Source organism: Xyrauchen texanus, chromosome 27 (genome assembly GCF_025860055.1).
Source record: "Xyrauchen texanus isolate HMW12.3.18 chromosome 27, RBS_HiC_50CHRs, whole genome shotgun sequence".
NCBI classification, from domain to species: Eukaryota; Metazoa; Chordata; class Actinopteri; order Cypriniformes; family Catostomidae; genus Xyrauchen; species Xyrauchen texanus.
Window position 1 is genome coordinate 11,838,467 of NC_068302.1, and position 22,593 is coordinate 11,861,059.

General features: G+C 36.6%; 1 protein-coding gene across 1 annotated transcript; it reads right to left on the reverse strand.

The window, feature by feature from the left end:
* Positions 1 to 855: 855 nt before the first annotated feature.
* On the reverse strand, positions 856 to 21,936 carry zgc:154046 (Carnitine O-acetyltransferase-like). Its single transcript, XM_052094384.1, has 14 exons — positions 21,590 to 21,936; positions 20,931 to 21,209; positions 15,756 to 15,871; positions 14,890 to 14,943; positions 14,490 to 14,655; positions 13,953 to 14,127; positions 9,788 to 9,966; positions 9,524 to 9,624; positions 7,658 to 7,777; positions 7,379 to 7,501; positions 6,538 to 6,673; positions 6,358 to 6,420; positions 5,539 to 5,676; positions 856 to 1,706 (listed from the first exon to the last, which is right to left on the reverse strand). Exons 1-14 carry the CDS (start codon positions 21,614 to 21,616, stop codon positions 1,491 to 1,493), a joined length of 1,893 nt encoding a protein of 630 aa, XP_051950344.1. The 5' UTR covers positions 21,617 to 21,936; the 3' UTR covers positions 856 to 1,490.
* Positions 21,937 to 22,593: the final 657 nt, after the last annotated feature.

Sequence of the window (22,593 nt, forward strand, 5' to 3'; positions counted from 1 at the left end):
GAAATATAAGGGTTCGGGAATACTTTTATTGGATGGATTAAGTTACTTTATAGACACCCGGTACCAGTGGTACAAACAAATGGATTAATTTCAGATCATTTTACTCTGGATAGGGGCACCCGTTAGGGTTGCCCTCTTTTCCCATTATTGTTCTGGAAACATTGGAAACATTAGCAGGCGCTATAAGAAAGGAGGATAATTTTCCAGGGGTGGTGGCGGGACGTGTGGCGCATAAGCTTTTGATTTACACACGATATTTTATTAGACATCTCCGACACTACTAGATCTATACTTTGCCTCAACAGAACCATTCCTTATTCATTCCTTTTCTAAGTTCTCAGGATACAGAGCCAGTTGGTCTAAATCTGAAGCTTTGGCTCTGACAGTAACGGAGCATTTAGTAAAAAGGTTTTCGAGTGATGTGGGCTGGTGGGCTTCATTACATTTACCTATGAATGGGAAGGTTAATGCTATTAAAATGAATTGTATTCCAAAATTCATCTACCTACTACAGTATCTCCTCATTGAAGTTCTACTCTTTTATTATAAAAATTTGAAAGTACAACTAAATCCTTTAACTGGAATAGTAAACATCCTCGGATGCATTTTAACAAGTTACACAGGCCAATTGACAAAGTTGGGTTAGGTCTCCCCAAGAATTTGTTTTACTATAAAGACATTTGGCGCATTGGTTGCTTCCACCTGAGAGAGCTCCTCCCTGGCTCTTTATTGAACAGCATGTCCTTGCCCCTATCTTGCCATTGCAAAGTCTTTCTATCAAGCTGCCCAGAGAAGTAAAGACACATCTTGCTTTTAGTTCATGAGGTGCTACCAAGATGTTTTAAAAGTTTAGCCAATAACACCACAGTTTCAATTGATAGGGTTTATTAACTTCATATCAAAGATATAATCTGAAGTATTCAGTCTGTTTTGTCTTATCATTTAAAAGCAAATAAAAATGTACTAGTTATTATTCATATCTAAGTGCTTCTATATATTTATTTTAATGAACATGAGTAAGTCTGTGTAAACTGTCAATTATTTATACATGTTTACAGCAGATCGTAAAGCACAAAGAAATCAATAAACAACTTGAACAACACATCTACAAATTAAAATAATTTCCACATAAAGCTGAAGAACTCTCATCAGAGCAATTTATAATAAGTCTGCATGACTCTTATATAGTTTTACATAACCACTCCTACTTACTATCTGTGAAAATACCATAAAACTCCTTAACTTGATGTGGTATCAGACTATTTAAATGGCCTTTTCAAACAGACATTTCTTTTGATATCGATTTCTGGCTGTTCCCAATTGTCGTTGTAGTAGCCTTTTAGTCCATAAATTGGTATTAAAAGTAATTTCCTTTTGCCTAAAGATGTGTTAAATGTCTGTTTAATGACACTGAAACCAAAAGAGTTTTCCACTCAAGTCTGAATGGTTATCAGGCCTTCTCCTGAGTTTCTTCTCCCACTAATGAAGCATCACTCACTGGTTTTAGACACCTTCTCCAACAGAGCCTTCATGTCCAGAAGAGCATCCTCTAGAAACTGGGACAGTTTAGTGGCATTGGTTTCCTCACAGCTATTAAAGGCTGTAACAGCAAAGTTGATGTGGTCATCCATGGGGTTGTAGCAGACACCATAACCGTCTGGAACCATGGGTCCAAAACACATAACACAGTCTGTTTTTGATCCGACCTGAAAACCACAATACAGAACAAGCACAATGCTTTAATAAACACAAATGCTCTATTTACAGTCAACATGAAATCGAAATTGACACTATTTAATTTCTTAATGCACATTCCTGCTATTATTATGCACAATCCATCAGTGCACATTATTCCAATTAAAAGATTATTGTCTTTGTAATCTTTTATCAAAATTTTCCACCTCTGACATTCTTTTGGAGTCTTCATTTTTTAAACTCCTGCCCTCCAACACAAAATATGTATTGTTTTAAAGCTTAGAAACTGTACTTTACATTGCATGAAGGCATTATGACCAAAACTGAACAAGTGCTTTGAAATTTGCAGACAAATCAGAAATGTTCCTTTTTTATTAATTATAGAAAAAACTGCACGATACATATTATTGTCGGTAAAATATTATATATCGGTAAAAACAACAAACTGATCAAATAGCCATGTTTAATATGTTTTTGGAAATATCTCAAAGAGTAGAATACAACCAGCCTATTTGTTTTACTCACAAAAATATAGCGAGTAATAGCTAAGTATGGAATGATTTTCCGGACATTATTCAAAAGGAATTGCAAATTGTATTTGCAATTGCGTTTTCAATTTGTGGACGCATAAAATGTGACATAATCCAAACGCAATTGCAAATCGCGCATTACCGTTTGCATTTTCGTTTAAGCGAACGCACAGTGACTGCCAGATTTCAAATGGAAAAGCAAAGTGTTTAGGAGTTTTGGTCCTGTCATATTTAAATAGCAATTTCAATTACCATGTCTGCTTTTTCACTTTCTCAGCGTCGCGTATGTAGCCAGCCAAAACTCAAATGGAATACTAATTCCCTTAGTATTTCCATTTCCGATGCCTTACACGGAAACCTGTCAATCAGGGTCAAGGGTGGGATTATGCTATGGGGCGTGTTTGTCTTGGGAAGAGACGTCACTCACAGTCGACGGTCAAGATCAAATAAACCGGCGTCTGTTCAGGGCATCACCTCTTTATTTATTTTGTATTTATTTTAATGTTTATTTGACAGGGACAAATGCATAGAACATTGCTTTATAAAGAATAGGCCTACAAAGTAGATGCCACGCATACATGTTTCTAGCCATGACTAATTTGCAACCCCTGTCCCTGGTTAGGCTTATAAATTTAAAACAAAAATTACAGAGTATTGAGTTTAAGATTTATAATTAATAAAATACATACAACAAATACATCCCATATATGAAATAAGATATGGGCTTAAGTAGATGTGGAAGTCACTATAAAACAAAGTCTAGACACATTTAACAATACAAGAACACAAAAGGGTGCATATGTCTGTGCGTGCTCACATATGCAACATTATGTTTGTATGCATTGTGTTATGTCCTGTACAGTCAGTGTTCACAAAGTTGTTTCAGTTTCAGCCATTGCTTTAAATGGGTATTAAAAACCTTGAAGTCTGTCAATGTTTTAATTTCAGATGCATTCCACAAATGTATGCCTCTTACTGAAAATGATGTCTGACCAAATGTTGTTCTACGTTTTGCGGCTATAGTTTCCACTTATTGTGCCTCTAGTTCTTATTCCGCTCTTTTGTTTATGTACTAGTTGACAGAATATTTCTGGTGCAACGTTGTTCACACACTTAAAAATTAGTTTTAAAAAAGAAAAATTTACAAAACTGTCAAAACTCAAGATATTATGCTTCCTTAGAATGATGCAGTGATGCCATCTTACAGATTTCTGGTCCATTAATTTTAATGCTTGTTTATATAATGACTCTTGACCGTCGACTGTGAGTGACGTCACTTCCCAAGACAAACACACCCCATAGCATAATCCCACCCTTGACCCTGATTGACAGGTTTCCGTGTAAGGCATCGGAAATGGAAATACTAAGGGAATTAGTATTCCACTTGAGTTTTGGCTGGCTACATACGCCACGCTGAGAAAGTGAAAAAGCAGACATGGTAATTGAAATTGCTATTTAAATATGACAGGGCCAAAACTCGTAAGATATGGGAAACACAGTTGCAAATGGACTTTGCTTTTCCATTTGAAATCTGGCAGTCACTGTGCGTTCGCTTAAACGAAAATGCAAACGGTAATGCGCGATTTGCAATTGCGTTTGGATTATGTCACATTTTATGCGTCCACAAATTGAAAACGCAATTGCAAATACAATTTGCAATTCCTTTTGAATAATGTCCGGAAAATCATTCCATAGCTAAGTATATGTCTTTGACATAAATGTTACATGTGTTGCTTATATGCTGTGTTTTCACTTAAAACTTCATGACACAGAACATAAAATATCACATACTGTTACTTAGAGGAGGGGTTTCCCATTAAAACGAGCCCACACACAACATAATCAGATGCATAGATCATTAGATAATCCACGCAAAAACAATGTGCAAGCAGCACATGGAAATAATGTAGTACAATGCCCAGCATTACGGAACACTAAACAAATCATATTAGGATTCAGATCGCTGCAACCAGAGGTGGAAGTCATCAAATAATTGGTAGAAAGGACAGTTCACATTAATTATGTTTGGCCACCAGGAGGTGGCACCAAGTACATGACACAGACTCAATGATGACTCAAATGACACAGAATGGAACCAAATAAGATCTCGTTACTCATGCCTGCATGTTTTGCAGAGAAAGCATGCCTTTAGTCATTGTTGTGTTTGGATGTGTAATGTACAATTATTTTATTTGTTTGGAGATGTTTTTGTACATTAGGATAAATTATATTTGTAAAGCTATAACTTTTGATTGCTTTATTGTATCAACACAACATTTAACTCAGATACAGGTGTCAGTTAATTATTACTTTTTGTGTGTGTGTGTGTGTGTGTGTGTGTGTGTGTGTGAGAGATTTTTCAACAGTTTCTTAAAAATGTAAATTGTGAAAGTATTTTTTTAATTATATCAAACAATTGACACTCCTTTTCTTTTTAGTTGAGTTAGAAGCCTTTATATAAACACATTTAGAGCTTAAAGGGTTAAGTTAAAAATAAAAACATCAGATTTACACCACTTTTTTGTGTTCAAAAGCTATGTTTCCATATGCTGTAGTATCTTTACATTTACATTTAAGCTCATAATAGATGATCTATTCATTTGAAAAGTGCATATATCATCTCCTTACAGCAGGCAGCTAGGAATAGAATACAAATAGTAATAGTATGATAAGCAAAGTACAAATACAATTGCAAAACCAATTCCAAACCAGTTGCTGGAGTTAAAAGATGTTTCCCTATAGCACAGATATGTCATCAGGGGAACAGTTATTGTAACCCAGTCAGATTTAGCCAATCTTTGCAAAGTGTAAAGTATACCAAAGGGCACCAACAAGCCAGAATGACTTGTGAGGTATTAAATTACATTAAGTTACAGTGCAGTCTCCAGATGGCCTTTAAAAGGGGTCATATCATGGAACAGAGTACAACCCATACTCTAACACTCACAACACAACACAACACTCCTTCCTCTGTCAACTCAGAGCTTGTATATAAACAAACTAAAATGGCTGATTCAGAAATCTTCACATTATCAAATAGTTGCCTACATTGCAACATATTCAGAGATTAGCAACTTGATCTGCCCAGTCACAGCAAAACATGAAGTATACTGTAGTCTAGCCTTAAGTGTCAGAGAGAGGGTGGATTATGGTCATGTAAAACTACATTACTGCATGCTACAAAAGTGTAGAATATGGCTCGTTTGAAAAACAAAGTGGTGGCACTAGAAGTTAAATAGTCTTTCTAGAATGTTTGATTTGGAGTAACGACTTCAGGACTTTAGCTCCACTCAGAGGATGGGATTCTACAAACCTGGCTAGTGAACATATTAAAATGTGATGCCACAGCGAAGGATGTGTCCATGAAGATCTCAGGCAGAGATGTCAGATCCTCAATGGCTATCATCTTCAGACCCAGCAGGTGCCTCTCTATACCCTGACCATGAATGGCCTGATTACAAAAAACAGAGGTCAAGATATCACGAGGAGGCCAAAAACAACACAAATTCAACACAATAACATTAAATAAAACAATGCATTACACTTAGATAAGATTTATTAAGAGTGTTGGTGACTATTTCAGTGTTCCATTTAAAGTAGGATGTGGGATATTCCTATTTGACATCTCTCTTCTGACCATAAAGGGCTTCCCATTGCCCAATGCTTGGAAGATGACTTATATGGAGGCAAAATAGCAAAGCAATTGTTAGCTTTTCCGTTGTTCGATTGTGACCAAAAAAGTCTCCTAGCAACCAAATTGCAGAGGACAAAAAACTCAATTCGATGTATATTTGTTTCACAGGTGAACAATTATCAACAAAGATAATTTACAGTGTTTTACACATCTGTCTCTGTTAAGTTTCCTAAACAGGTTTTATTATCATGTAAAGATGGAACTTTGACTCATTGATGCATACTATTTTATTTGCTTAAAAAAATTTGCTTCATGTGACGTCATACTCCTGCATCTCAGTGATATCAAAGTTGTAGATTTCCACATGAGTTTGAAAGTGCAATTTCAGGTGCCGTTCTATTGCACTTTTCCAAGTAGGAAGTTGAATGGTACGCAAAACAGAGTGATGTTCATAAACAAGAGCTTGGCTTTTTTAAGATAATACGATGAGATACTCACCATGTGTGTGTTCTCTCTGTGGACTTTGATTGCCCTTTCGAGCAGTGCTGCCTTCTCACTATTCTGCATTTGAAACAAGATTGATACATAAGTGATCATGCATTATTTTCCCGTTATCATGGAAAATGTAACTTACACAAGGGTCACCATTGAGAATGCTGTTAAAATCTAAACTCTTACATGTTTTGATGGATCATCCATGGCTTGTGTGAACTGGAGTGACTCTGTAGTGGTGGAACGAATGGCTTCGGTTCTTCCCAGTTTAAACATGCGTAAGGAGGCGCTCTCGTATGTTGGACAGCATGTTTGATACATCCTAACATACAAACAAGATCAATAATCAGTGAATTGGCATGGTTATGGGCACTAGAAGCATCTTGCAATAAGGTATAAAACTTAATTAATGACATAATGTTGTGTCATTATGAATGTTTCAACATGTTACAAACATGTAGCAAAAGCTGAAATAAGTTGTTTACTATTATTATAATAAATCAATTGTTGTTACTATTGTGAAAAAAGAAAAATGACATTACTGACAAATTAGTAATTTAAAAGAAAAACAGCAGAAAATCCAGCTTCTTGAAACTGTATCACTGCTCACCATTGGCCATTTTCTGCAATTTTCCATTACCAAAATGCATTACATATTTTAAAGGTGAAGTATGTGATATCTGCACAACTAGTGCCACCAAATAGCATGGTAAAAAAGTAAAACGCTCTTTGGAGGAGTCAACCTATGAATGGCTTACTTATAGTAGTCTCTGCACATTAAACTAGACTAGTTTAAATTTAAAAAAGAATTACATACGTCACCTTTAAAGTAATTGATGAAGAAATGTGGCAAAAAATGGCATACAAGCAACCTACGGAATGAGGTGAGAGATTCATAAAAACATTTCAGGTGAAAAAAAAAATACTGTATCTGAAAGTATACAAATTTAATAAACATGATTTGTAGGGACATTTCATCAGAGGTGTGTTTATACCACTTTATTTAGCACAAGGATGTCAAATTCACCTGTAGTATGCCAACTGCAGAGCCATTTGAATGAATGCGTCTGGACTCATTTTATAAGACTTAGGAAATTTCCTTCCGTAATGTGAGAAGTTGAGCACTCGAACATCCAGTTCATGCACCATTCTATACAGAGGGTTGAGAGACTGTATTATAAAGTGGTAATAACTGGCCATTAAGAGGATGAAGAACGTACATTATTTAATATTCAAGCAGTTATTGATTCATTTCCAAGAGCATGTTATAACTGTTTTTAAATAGAAAGAGTTTGAAATTCCTCACATGTTCATGTTCTGTTTGGCTTTCTCAATGTCCTTCTTGACTTCAGGTGTGATGTTGAATCTGAGCTTTTGTGGCATTGGCAGTGGAATCATTGGAGTCCGTACCATCTCTGTTCTCTTCCTGTGACAGATATCATGCATACCACAAACATTTTGAACAATAACAATAAAAACAAAACGGCAAAAAAGCAGTAATTCTCAACTGGTGGGTCACAACCTAAAAATGGGTCGCAGGTCTGTTGTGATACTTTGCAAACAATACTGAATCCAAATAATAAGATCCAATTTACCATATAATCGTGCTGAGTTAGGAAAGCAAAATAAATTAAATAAGTTAATTAAAGGGGAGGACTGTAAATACTAATTGTTATTTCAAATTGTAAAATAAAAATACAAAATACAATAATAATTGTCTACTCAACTTAAAGGTGCACTCAGCGTTTTTACAATACCGATTAATTGGCCAGTAGTTTTTAAAAATATTTTATAGAATTTTACAAAGTTTTCTTAGTGTTTCTTTACACTGAAGGACAGACAAAAAGGCTACAAGAGTCCAACATTAATACAATTCCATATGCAGTTTATTATTCAACCAAAATACCAATAATAAACAGAAAATAATTAGATTTGGTGAATAACATGGGACTTTTAACTATAAATAAGCCCAAAAAACACCAGGGACTCTTATTTTGAAATGATGGCGACTGGATTTCATTACAATGCTGTATTTTTAAATATTTACCAAATATATTTTAAAGGCATTTTTCACCAGATGAAGGGTTTTGTTTTGCTTTTAATTTTAACCAGTTGAGGTTTAATGAGGAATAAGGTTTATTTATATTCACAAGATATGAAGTTGGAGACATGATGTTTGTGCTGATGAAGCACGTTTCCATATAGTTGCAATTTCTTTTCATGCCCTCACTTCACTTTAAAACACTTGACTATCATATCAGAACAACAAAATATGCATTGAAGTGAGGATAAAAATATGGATGAATAAAGCCAATGATGAAAGATTTAGATACAGCAAATCCCTACGTGATTGTTTTTATTTCACTTTGAGAGGCTGCTCTGATACTTTAGTGTAGAACCAAGCCGTATTAACTGAAGAATCTTCCAGAGCCGGCCACATAGGAATGATAAAAAAATAAGTTTTGCGGATAACCGATAGTTCCAAAAAACAACTATCGGCACAGATTAATCGGTAAAACAAATATATCGGTCAACCTCTACCCCTTATGGGGGCTGCAATGTTATGATAACATGACCAGCCAAATACTTCTCCATTGATTTCAGTTACTGTTCTGTTATTTGAAACTTTCACTAATTATGGCTGACTGTCAAAAGTGAATTTCTATAATGGCATCTGTAACTGAAAACTATTGTGTTGGAATGATGCTGCATCCACACCACTAGTAGTCAGCATATGTCCAAGATGACAATTAAAAAAATTACTGAGTGTAACTTTAAGCTTAAGTAATATTCTTACAAATTTTCATTAAGTTACCATTACTCTCTAAATCCTAAAGATGTCATTAATAAAAAAAAGAATAAGCGGTCCTAATTAAACAGTACTTGAAATGTAACATTTTGGAATCATAACTATAATATATATATATATATATATATATATATACACACACGTACTTCATCAATGGGTATTAAGTGCCCTGTGTTCCTTAAATATTCCTCTAACCTTTTAAAACTCACAGGAAATGCTTGCTTGTTAGTTCTGATATTGATGGTCATTTAACGTATCCAATCAATCAATGTCTAACATGTGCCAATAAATGTGAATGTATAAACCTGCAGTAAATATGATGTATATTATCTCATGAGGAAGAGCATTATGCTATGTTCTTACATATAGTCAACAACATGGTCCACTAGGAAAACAATGGGAGGTCCCTCAGCTGGAGCATGTTCATAGGTGAGTCCACATGATCCATCCTCCCCAACTATGAACTGTGGGAAACAGACCAGGTATACATTAGTCTTTACACCAGATACAGCTAAGATGCAGTGAACATATAACAGTAAACAGTGGATTCATTTATGTCATGTGGGTATACTGGATTCAGTGATCACACAAAGTATGTAACAATTGCTTAAAATGCATGATGGTAACCTGCAGTGTTTTATCAAACCAGCGGTTGCCACTATTCCAGCGACTGCCTCCACCGTGGAGCATTTGAGCAGCCACTTTGCTGTGGTACATCTCATCTGAAACTCGTGGCATTGGAGCATCAAGACACACAGTGAAGATGCTCTTCTGGATTACTCGCACTGACTCCTTATTTATCTTGTCTAAAACAGTTTAAAGATGAGAGACACAGACACAATCAAAAGCAGTAAACACAATGCCCTGTACTGAATAATTAATTTATGATCTACAATGGAAAACAGAAAAGAGTAAAGCAACAATGTACAAATCCTGTAGCCAAATCAGAAACAGTTTTGCTGGATAAACCCAAATTTAAAAACAAAATGTACACATTAAAATGCAAAGATTAAATGCCAAAATCCTAGAGATGCAACAATACTGGGGTGGGGGGTGTATGGGGTACTTGGTATCGTACTTAGTATCGGTGTCATAAACAAGTACAAGTACATAAACATAATGATGTGGCGCATTGCACTCTCTCTCTCTCTCTCTGCTTGCACGCTTATTTCTGTGAGCGAAAGATAGCTTTCACAAGCACTTGTCATTCATCCATGATTTATTTAAAAGTGTATTAAATTTTTTTCCCCATCATTTTGACAGAACAGCAAGAAAAGAAGAAAACCAATTTAGAATAGTGTTATATATAGGACATTCACCTGTGTCCAGTAGAGGGTGATAGGTTTCTTGTGTGCGTTTTATTTTGAAGTTGTGCCATAGTTTCTCATTTCCCTTGTTGATATGTCCCATGTGTGTCTTGTTACTAGTCTTGTTAACCTTGTAAGTCAGTGACTGAATTCAGATTTGCATATTACACATACGTAAAGGGGATTAAGCGAAAGGAGGAGGCGAGAACCGGCTTGACAATATAAATAATTGTTTAATGAAAAACTCAAACAAAAGACTCAAACACACACATGACGGTCAGCTGCACGTAAACGATCTCTCTCTGTCGTACCACCATCCGCAGTCTGACTTTATCCCTCTCGGAGGCTTAATTAGCCTGATAAGTGTGCATAATCATGAACCGGCCCGCCCTCCGCCCTGTCACACCATACTACTCGTACTACTTTGGCCAAATCTAACATGGTTGGATACAGCAAAACCCCCACTACGGCAACCAGTGCTCTCACGATGATGGGCTCTAAGAGAAAGAAGAGGAGGAGAAAGGCATCAGCTCCTGTCGTTATGGCATGGATACCTTCTCATCCCACCAAGGTCACCGCCCCTGAGGTTTATAATACTGCAGATTGCCATGTGGTCCCAGTTACTGCAGCTTCCCCTGTGGTCCCAGTCGCTACTGCTTCGGTGGTCCCAGAGAAGGGGGCCCCTATGCTCGCTACAGAGTCCCCTGTTGCCTTGCCCTTGCCCCAGAGACCTCAGCCGCCTTGACCTTCTTCCGACACCCCTGGTGCACTGGATCCACCGTGGTTTTCTGATCTACCTGCAACTTCTTGGTCCCCAGGTCCATGGCCTCCATCTGGGTCTCCACCTGCGCCACCGTGGTCTCCTGGTCATCCGGCAGATCCCCTGTGTTCTCCTGGCTGTCCCCGGCTCTGCCCAGGTCTTCTGACGATCTGCCCTGATCTCCTGGTCGCTCACCTGCTCACTCATGGTCTCAAGTTCGTCTGCTAGCACCTCCAAGGTCTCCAGCTTGCCCTTCGGCACCTCCAGGGTCAATGTTAGACTCCCAAACATTACTTTTTGCAAATAGAAAAGATTAGAATAGAAGAACAGGGAGCCCTGCAACAGATGTCATCGTCCCCACAAAGCCCCCAACTGAACATTGTGTCAGTCTGAGATACATAAAGAGACAATTGAGACAGCCTAAATAGATAGAAGAACTCCAAGAAGCTTGGAACATCCTACCTGCCAACAACCAAGAAAAACTGTGTCCAGGTGTACCTAGGAGAATTGGGGCTTTTTTGAATGCAAAAGTGGTCACATCGAATATTGATTTAGCTCTTTTATGTTTTTATGTACTGGAATTTGTATGACATTAAGTGATAAATGAAAACAATTTATGCCATTATTTTTGAAGACATCCTCACTATGCAACATTTTTCACAAGTGCCTAAAACTTTTGCACAGTACTATATGTCCTCAGAGGTGGGGCAACAATGACAAAAGGGAAGGGGTGGATCGTTCCACCACACATCTAAATTAGTCTAAATGGCCAGCTTGCTATTTGTCAGCAAATTTCATGAACTTACCACAACCTTAATTTCTTTAAATTAGATGTGGAGTTGGATCCTGATGCTTTTCTTTATGGAAGGCAGAAGGCAAACAGAAGACAATTTGCAGTCAACTACAAAATATCCTTCACTTTCTGTCAGTTTTGGGTCCTGCCTGTACTTCCAGGACCAAAAAGCCCCTAGTGGTGACACTGTAGCTACCAAGCAGGGTTGTTTGTGAATGTTCCGAATGGCATTTTTAATGTTTTTTAATTTTTTTGTATTTTAGTATATTTCTTAACCCATTATTTTAATGAACTGAAAAAGATTATTACATTTTGACACAAAATTGGATAAGAAATGCATAATAACCATATTTTCGAGATAATAACTGGCAGAAATGAACATGCAACATATTGAGGTCCTGTGACAACAATGTAGTATATGAATGATTTTAACTAAGCTTGCTTCATTATTTAGGTCTATTCCTTCTTTGTATTTTCTACTTAGTTTTTTACTGACACTTTTATTTTTTGGGTGCTTTTAATTATTTTACTCCTTTGATTTTAATTGTCAATTTTTTATATTTGTATTAATCACTTTGTATGATGTGTTAAATAAATGTATTTACACAGTAATTCAAATCACGAGAAACTATGTATTATGCGGAATGTAATATTTGTGAAAGATTTGGGTATATTGATTTTTTTGCACAGCTGACAGCGTGCTGATTGAGACAACAACATTCCAATGCTGTTGCCAGACATTAAATTATGGAATTATTATACATGGCTAAGACATTTTATTTTCATTATCTAGTGACTACCATTAAAACATTCTGGTGACTGGGGTTCATTTTTAAAGAATCCCAAAAACCACAACCTGGATGCAATAATTTTAACCCGGGATTATGTTTTTAATCCTGGGTTCAAATTAAATTAGCCCAGTGTTGCTAGGCATGACACCCTGGCAACACTGCTCATGCTCATGCGCTGCAGCTGCTCTGGGGAAGAGAGAACAAGAGGACAATATGCAGCATGCATTTCTAGTTTCTCAATTGATTGACAGTACATTTTTTCTGCCTTATTTTGTGTTCATTATAAGAGAAGTATTCAAAAATATTTTAACACAATGTTATAAAGTAACAGCATTCTGAATACACTTACTTTATTTTTGTATTCTGAATACGTAACACCATTACATATATTCCGTTACAGTCCAACCCTTGTCATATATGGGACATTCCTTGTAGGCTTCTTGTGTGTGTCTTTTATTTTGAAGTTCTGCCCAGGTGTGTCTTGTTACTAGTCTTGTAAACCTTGTGTATATGATGCTCACATTTTCACTGTGTCTTTGTTAGTTCTTGTCCATGTAAGGCTGTTTTGATTGTGATCATCTCCAGTTATTACAACTAAAACATGAGTTTTCATTTCATCCAACTTGACTCAAAATATGTGTTTTCTCTCTCCCTGTGCATGCTTGTGTTTGAGGGAGAGTGCTTTTATCAGACTCGCACCAGAAGGACGTCATTGTCCTAAAGACAGCGACTCAAAAAATGATATCGGTTAGACAATGAAAAATAGGATATGAGTTATATTCTGTCACTTTTACTTAGCCCAATAACAACACAGGATAAAGCAATCAAATGAACATCGAACTCTCTTAGGCTTAACACAACAAACCCAAAATATTCAATCAACATTGAATTGTGGACACACTGCCCACTCTGTGATGCAAAGAACATTATGATCAAATAACGAATCATACGTGTTAGCTGGGTTCATTTTAAAGTAACTCTACACTAAAGTAACTAAAAATAGTTACTTGGAACTTGCATCGGTCTTCAGTTGGTATCAGTACATTTCTAAAAAATTATATTCTGTATTTTTATTTGGCTTCTTTTCTATCCTATCAAAATTACAGCATGTTCACCATTTGCTGAATTTCATACAACTCACCTTTGATAAGGTTGTTGTAGGCCTTTCCCCATGTGTTACGGTGGTTGGAAGTCAGAATGCCAATTGGCTCTTTATTGGTCTGAAGGGAAGAGTTCCAGATCTTCTCCAGCTGAACATAGATCTGATCAACAGTCAGTGGAGTACCATCACTGTTGTACACATCCAGAGCAAAAAACTGAGAAATACAAAGAGAGAAAGAGAGAAAAATCAATCTTTATTTATCTAACTTAAGGTAAATTAACATCAGCATTTAGATTTTTCTTCTTAGATGATTTTTCAACAAGTCGACTTTTACAACACAGTGGACAATCAATGTAATTTGTCAAAAAACAAATCCTCAACTCATAATTTCAAAATACTACATATGTATATGAATTTATATGGAACAAATGAATATTCCAGTTATTACATATACTTGTCTATCAGTGTACATAAACTAACTGGAAATGTGTTTGCAATATCATACTCACAATGAAAGCCTTAAGTTTAAAGAGTCAAAAAATATGTCAAAACGTTATTCTGCTCTTTTGAAAGCACCTGAAAGTTGTGGACCACTGTGATGTGCGTAGGGGGGGTCTTTTCAATGGCGTAGTTCACTACAGTTTCTTTCTTGGGTCCAGGGATACGACATGACGATAGCACCTGGTAGTACTGGTCCATGCACAAAGGCTTGCCACCCAAATATTCCACAGGCAATGTTTGACTGTGCCACAGAAAATCGTAACCATTTGACGAAGAATATACATTAAAATAAACTGACAAGGATGTACTGTACACTTTACATAAAAAAATTACTTAACAATTGAAATAGCTGTTAACTGTGTTTCTTTATCTTATTGTAAGGTTAATATAATCCAAAAAATTAGCTACAAACATATTGATTAACATTGTGGAACTTCTCAATCAAAACATTTAATCCCAAAGAGAAAAAACTGACCTATCAATCATGCCTTTGAAATCCAAAACCCCAGCAATGAGTTTAGCAGCAAACCTGTAAAATGAAACAAATTCTGAGATTTTAGAATCTGTTGGCAAAAAACAAATCAAAAAGATGAATTCCTCAATTAGTCATATAACAAATTTTTTTCATCCCCAATGATGGTTGTCCACCAAAATATGTTAAACAAACAGTGACAAATATAGAACAGCAGCAATTCCAGACTATACATATCATTTTACACAGAGTACATTAGATAATGTAAACATACACACACCTTTGTAAAACACAGTTAATGTTTATTGCTCAAATGGTTTTCTATCCAATCAAGAAACCTAATACTTTCATATAGCAAACATGTTTGGCTCTTTTTGTCACAGAGTAAGTTTAAGTATCTTCCTACGATGTATATGAAATGGTCCTTGGTGTGTTTACTGCAAAGATATAAGGACAAACCTAAAAGAGGAACAGGGCCGAATCTGAAAAGAAAACAGTTTTAAAGTACACATCCCTTTGAAAAAAGCAGTGCAATGCCCTAAGTAGCGCAAGTTCCAAAAATAGCCATGCATAGTAAGAAGCCTGTGAAAAGGTCAATGTGAAACTTAAAACCCCCAATTTAAAAACCTCTCGAAAACAGCTTAGTATTTATCAATACCCTCTGCTTTTCAAGATATATATATATATATATATATATATATATATATATATATATATATATATATGTATATAGTATAAACAGTATGTGCATGCTTGCCAGAGCTAATAGGTGAGAGGTTGCAGGTTCAAAGAGTTAATCCATGAACCATCACTGTTCATTCTGCCCTTGAGCAAGACATGTCAATTCCCTGTTACATTACAATGGCTACCTCATTTGTCCTTGACGGTCTTGGAAGTGCATCTTAGGTAAGACGACCCCTGGGCTAGTGTACATTGCCACTGGCATGCGAGAATCCAGATAGGCCTGCATCCACCAATCACACAGCTGGATCAAAGGACAAAAGGATTTTATAAAAGGATTTGATATATATATATATATATAAGGATATTTATGGAGTTTATAACACTCTCAAAAAATTAAGCACATCTGTGCATTTAAAAAGGGACAAAGCCTTGTTACTACAGTTGTACCCTTTTTGGATAAAAAAAAAAAAATTATGATAAAGAAACAAATATGTCCATCTGTAGTCTGTAAGTTAAAGGACATTATTTGCACCAGGGAGGGTAAGAATCACTAATTTGTCACTTAGCTGACTTTCATCCAAATCAGCTGCTGTTTGCAAAAGCTCTTGTAAACAATGGCATCTCCAAACCCTGCCCTTTAAAGACATGTCAGCAAACCCAAACGTGCTAAATGATTAACAGGCAGAAAGGCATCTCCAAGTTTTATGATTGGCTAACATGAGTAGGCTGCTCCGATTTTTTTTACAGAGCCTTGGGCTGTCAAAGAGACAAATGGGATTTTACAGGTCACCAATTTATGTGATATCTGTTAGGTAAAAGTTAGGATATCCGTATGCTTAAAGCACGTATATGCCTTTTTAAAATCTTAATGATTGCAATAAATCTCACTCAGCAATTATTTTCTGCCCTAAAATCCCTTTTGTTAAACAAATGATTTATAGGACTACTTTTTCCCTTCCATATATGTTTTAATTTATCGGATAAAACATTATATACACAATTTGTAAAGGTAACCACAGACATGCTGATAGATGGACAATATAGTATGATTGCAAGTGTAATATTGCTTTAATACAACAGTTTTATACAACTGGTTCAAAAGATGTGCCCAAGCCTCTGTTATTACTTTGAAAACCACACTTTAGAACTAGTAACAACCACGCTGTTTCTAACAAGTTATTGGCAAAACAAGGATGTGTGAGTGTATGAGAGAGAGCAACAGAAAGTGAAAGAGAGAGAAAGAGAGGGAAAGACTAAGCGTGTGATTACCTGCGTCTGCTAGTTTAACTCTATTCCTCAGCTATAGTGTGACAGTAATCAGCTCCGATCGTGGAGTGATGCTACCATACAACCTGAATTATCCTACGAGTATTTCAGTCACGTTCAAGTGTTTTGTTTGTCAGAAAAAAGAAATGGAGGACGCCAGTTTCATTCTTGTATATTCCTTGAGGAACTCTTACTTTGACACCATCACAGAAAGCAGACTCTACTCTGCCATGTTGAAAGATTACATCTCCTCACATCTCGAAAACTTGTATCAGGGTAGGCACCCTGAGCGTGTTTGGTCACTCCATCTGTCCTGACTCTCAGCTGTGATCGGAAGTAATGCTGAAGCTGTAAGTTTAACTTTATTTCTCAGCTATAGTGCATTAGCAATCCAAGCGATAATGAAGTTGGAGACAATTCCATATGAATATATTCACGAGCTGACTGACACAGTTTTTCAACGTCAGCTCAACATGTTAATAGCATACACAAGACGGTCTTTTGTCGCCACCTGCTGGTTTACATTTTTAATATCACAGGAATTCATGAAAATTCACACGTCAAGCTGCTCTTACACATCTGCACTGCCTATCTACACCAGACGTCAACTTCACAATACGACAATAGCAAATCGCTTCCATTCTAATTAATTATACTGTCTATGCTGGATGCGTCTGTCACATCATGCCTTGTCGCCCCGAAAGTAAATGGATGACCCATTCTATTTTGCACTGCAGGCACTGGCACCACTCCTGCCAACAAGACAAAAAAAACATTTCACGTGTCAAGTATAGGCATTATATGCATGTGACGTTGCTCGTGTCTGGTATATTAAGGATGTTATATGTTATTTTGGAACACCACGAGCTCAAGCTGATTGATACAAACAGTGAAGCAGCCCAGTGCTGATGGTGTGAGCTATCAGAACTCTTGGAATGCTTCTTGTCCAATAAGATTCGAGGACCTCAACTGTTGTAAAACTAACTACATTAGTTTACATTAACTAACGGTGAACAATCCTTTGACAGCATTTATTAATCTTGGTTAATGTAAATTTCTACATATGCTAATACATTTTTAACATTGTACACAATCTGTAAACATTAATGTAATATGAACTAACTGAACAAACAATAAATTCTAGTACTTAAGATACAATACTTATGCCAAGATGAATAAATTCTTTGAAAAATTATTGTTTATTGTTAGTTCATGTTAACTAATGCATTAATTAAAGTTAATGAATAGAACCTTATTGTAAAGTGTTGCAGTTTTTTTCCAGAATTTTCTGGGTTCAATACAAGTTGAGCTCAGTTAACAGCATTTGTCACATAATATTGATTACCACAAAAATGTATTTAGACTCATCCCTACTTTTCTTTAAAAAAAAAGCAAAAATTGAGGTACCAGTGAGGCACTTCCACTGGAAGTGAATGGGGCCAATCAAAAAAAAATTATTATTAACAATTTTCATTGATTCCATTCATAAGACAAACAAACACAACATAAAATATGGAATCAATTATATACATTAAACAACTCCCCCTGAACATTTCCCACCCACAAACGCACTACAGTTCTCACCAACAATTAGAACATAAAATAAAATAAAAAAACATTAAAAAAGTATACTTTCAAAAAACAACAAGAATGCACATACACATCTAAACTGGAGCCAGTTCTGTAGAATAAGATCTAAAAAATTCTGCGACAAAGCTCTCTGGACCCGGAGCCTTGCCTGTTGGCAATTCTAGTATAAATTTGCCTGTATTCTAGAATAAATGTTATGGACTGAGGAAAGAAACGTATAGTCGCAACCAGATGGGTTCAAAAGTCTCCAAATATCTGTAAGACCAAGATTTTTACACATCCTGTGAAGCATCAATGTTGCTCTAGGGGGCTTGCATACATTTTCTTCACTATAATCAAGGACTGAGTGCATCAAAAGATTAAAGTCTCCTCCCAATATTATGTCATAATGGGGGCCAGTGGCTTGCAACATCCATTCAAGATCTATAGAAAAGCCCTGATCATCAAGGTTAGGTGTGTAAATATTATCTAAAATAAGACTGCCCCTGAATTTCTGCTTAAACAATAATGACTCTCCTAATTTATCTTTAATCTGTTTGAGACATTTTAATTGTAGATGCTTTCTTATCAGTGTAATGACTCCCCTGCTCTTATTTGAGCCAGCAGTAAAAAAAACATGCCCACCCCATATCTTCCCACATTTTTGAGCTTTCCTTCTTTTTATGGGGTTCCCCAACCCAAGCATCTCCATGTGGGGAGAGATAATACACTCATATTAATATTTCACATTTTGACATTTCAGAAAAATAAATAACATAAGATAAACACAAAGAATGTGCAGATTCATCCACAACACTGTCCCAAAGGAGTGCTACTACACAAAACAAACTCCAGCTTCTAGAGGAACCAGCACAAAAAGGAACAAAAAAGGCGCTCAATTCCTCGAACAGTCAAATGACTGTTCAGTGAGTCAGGCTCAATTGGCTGCAACATGAGAACCACAAAATAACTTATTCGTTGACTTTATGAAGGACATTGCTTGCTAGGAAGATGTAAATACATTGTGGCCATCCTTATCATCTATTCTCAATTTGGGCGGGAACATCAGAGCAAAAGCGACCTTCCATTGATGTAAGAGTTTCTTGCATTCCTTGAATCGATCATGTTTCTCTCAAGAAAATGCTATGGTTCTTCCAAGACAGCCTTCTTTTACACGCCTCATGTAAAGAGATCTTTATTGGATGAATGGATCTCCTAGCCCTCAATGGATCTCCTAGCTGTGACTCTGTGAGCTTGTTCAATTTCAAGCTTATGGCCTTTTATTTCAAGTAGATTCAGAAAGAGCCCATCCAGGAATTTCACCATGTCCCGACCTTCTTCGTCCTCAGGAATTCCAACAATTCAGACATTATTCTGCCAGTTACGATTCTCCATATAATCCATCTTCTCCCAGGCGTGCTCCAAATCAACCTTGGTCACTAGCAGATTAGCAGATAATTTCCTCTCCGATGACTCCATATAAACAATCCATTTCTCAACATCCCCCACTCTTATAACCACCTCAAGGCCATGATAGATCGACATATTGCAGCAAGATCCTCCAAGTCAACAACGAACTTCATCAGCATTGTCAACATGTTCAACAATTCTCGCCGAATCTCTTTCACCTCTCCCGCCAAATCGACTCCCTGGCTCGAGGCATCCAGAGGGGCATCAGCTTGAACACGTAAGTGTCTTTTAATGTCTCCAGAGCCAGAGGATTTTGAATTCTTTGACATATTGTCTTCCTAGAACAATTATGAAACAGAGTGTATGGAATCTCACAGGTTTATAACACAAAGCGTATCAAAACTAGCAAAGTTCGCAGAGCTCGCTGTTCACACGTCCGATCCTCACGTGTTGCCACGTGACTCATCCAATCCATAAATGTTTAAATACTCACTGTTTCAAAAGTATAGACACAAGATGTAAACAATACATGTGTTAACATGATTTTAGTGTGATAAAATTACTTACTAATCTTTTCTGTGTAAAGATAGCCGTAATGTCAACAAACCCTTAAACAACTGTAAAAACTACAATTTAAACAACTCTACAGCTCAAATAATACATGAGTTTTAAAAGAAGAATTAATGTAAGTGCTTTTATAAAATTATAAGCTTCACATTTCTACTTTTAATCCCTCCAAAATTTGCCTCATTCACTTCCATTGTAAGTGTCTCCCTTCATTTTCTTTTCTTTTTTAAGAAAATGAGGGATGAGTCGAAAGTACTTTTGTGGTTATCAACATTATTTCACAAATGCTGTTGTTTGATCTTAACTTGAATTGAACCCGGAATATTCCTTTAAGTACCTGTGATTTCCCAAAGCATATTTCTGAAAGTTTGGTATAAACTTTTATATACATCCTTTTTTTTTATTTTTATTACAACACAAGCATATTCATTTTTCCTTTCTTTTTTTGTAGTGTTAACCAGTGAAAAGTTACTGAAGGAAAACAGGAAAGACCCTGGAGTTAATACATCGACACACCTGCAAATGTGAGCGCTTTACGCAATACGCACCCAGTTTTCGGTTTTGCGCGCCCGGCGCTCGAGGCTCTTCTGCAGTCTCTCTCCGACACCCCCGGGCCGCAGGAACTCGTCCATGAGCTTGCGGGTGTGCGACATCTCCTCCTCGCAGATCAGCGGCTCGAGCGCGGCCAGATAGCGGACGCATGTCTGCTTTAGCGGCGGAACGGGCAACTTTGGCAGACTGTCCTGATGGACCACCGACCGGTCAGAAATCTGGACAACCGACACCGGACTCGGTAGACGGCAGGGCTTCACCAGGGCCGTCCTTGACTAAAAATAGTTCATCATGATCATTTTTTTATTTGTAGGACATGTAATACAATGCCAAATCCTGTAATAATGAGATATAAGCCGTAGCATAACCCCCATTTTTAAAAAACTTGTTTACACGCCTTATAAAAAACAAATAGTTTCACAACATGACAAGACATGACCGTGAATGCATGACATACTATCAGAAGAGGCGTAGGCCTACCCCATAGTAAATACTGACTCAGAAGACATTTTTGTTGATTAATTATTGGTGTTACGGCCGCTTCACACATTACTGGTGCATATATAGCGTAGTTAGATGCAGGCGTTCAACTAACTGTTTAAGCAACTGCGTTTGGTATTTAGTGCTATTATACAATATGGCAACCATTACTTACCGCAGTTCTTGCCAGGACGCACAGCATGATTTCAAGCAAATGTTCCCCGGAGAATTTAACGGACAGTTGAAGAACAAAGTCTCCCCAACATTCTGCGCTCCAAGGGCGAGCTATAGTTCCTCTACAAGTTGCGGGACTGGTCGTACACCTTCGCCCTCGCTCGGACAAGATTGACAACTACATCTGCTAGCAGCTTGTTTTGCCCCCTGAACGATTTGCACTGAGGTCAAAGAGACAAGAAATAAATACATGTACGGTATTGCTAAAACAGTCGTCATTTATATCTCATTTTTATATCTAGTCCTATAATTATATATCAATTAGAAGTGTAGGGTGAAACAAAATAAAACAATTAGCATTGCCATCTGTCGGACTATTTGGATGTTCGTTACGTCATCATTACGCCATTGATTTTGTCAAGATATTTTCCCGAAGCTATTTTTGAAATAAATAAAACCATAAATAATCTATTAAATTATCGAGTAATTACGTTATACAGCCATTTCGTTCGTGCGGGTGCGCTACGTGGTTTGAATATTAATGATATTAATGTCAAGGGTAAATATTTTGACATAAAATATGTGAGCAGACATTACTGGTGATTTGGGTTTAGACAATGAATGTTTCCTCTTCAGATTTAAATACGTTATCAACAGAAAGATGCTGTACATGCGCGTTAAAGGCGTTAACATGTGGTGTTTGTTACTTTTCTCAGCGCTGATCAGGATGAACTAATCACAGTCGTTTTGGAAGACAGTATAGCATTATTATTGAATCGTTTACTGAAATGAATGGTCATCATTTGCATGTCAAGCTCCAAACATTAGCAATAAATGTAGTTAAATAATATTTGTTTTAGCTGAAAAATGTCTGCAGTAAAACAAAAGCCCTCGTGAGATTTGGGCTTTAATACCAGATATATATTTAATCCATTTAATAGCTACCGGGTTTTTACAGTATGAGAGCTTTTTTTTTTTTTTTTTTTTTTAACTGTGTAGAGTTTT

What these genes read in the sequence shown, in the direction of transcription:
- zgc:154046 (XM_052094384.1), bottom strand. Translation starts at nt 21,616, where the DNA reads ATGCTGTGCGTCCTGGCAAGAACTGCG. An exon ending in TTCAAAGGCATGATTGATAG is followed by an intron (nt 14,656 to 14,889) that starts GTCAGTTTTTTC and finishes TCTGTGGCACAG; the next exon opens with TCAAACATTGCCTGTGGAAT. An exon ending in ACAGAGAGAACACACACATG is followed by an intron (nt 5,677 to 6,357) that starts GTGAGTATCTCA and finishes TTTTGTAATCAG; the next exon opens with GCCATTCATGGTCAGGGTAT.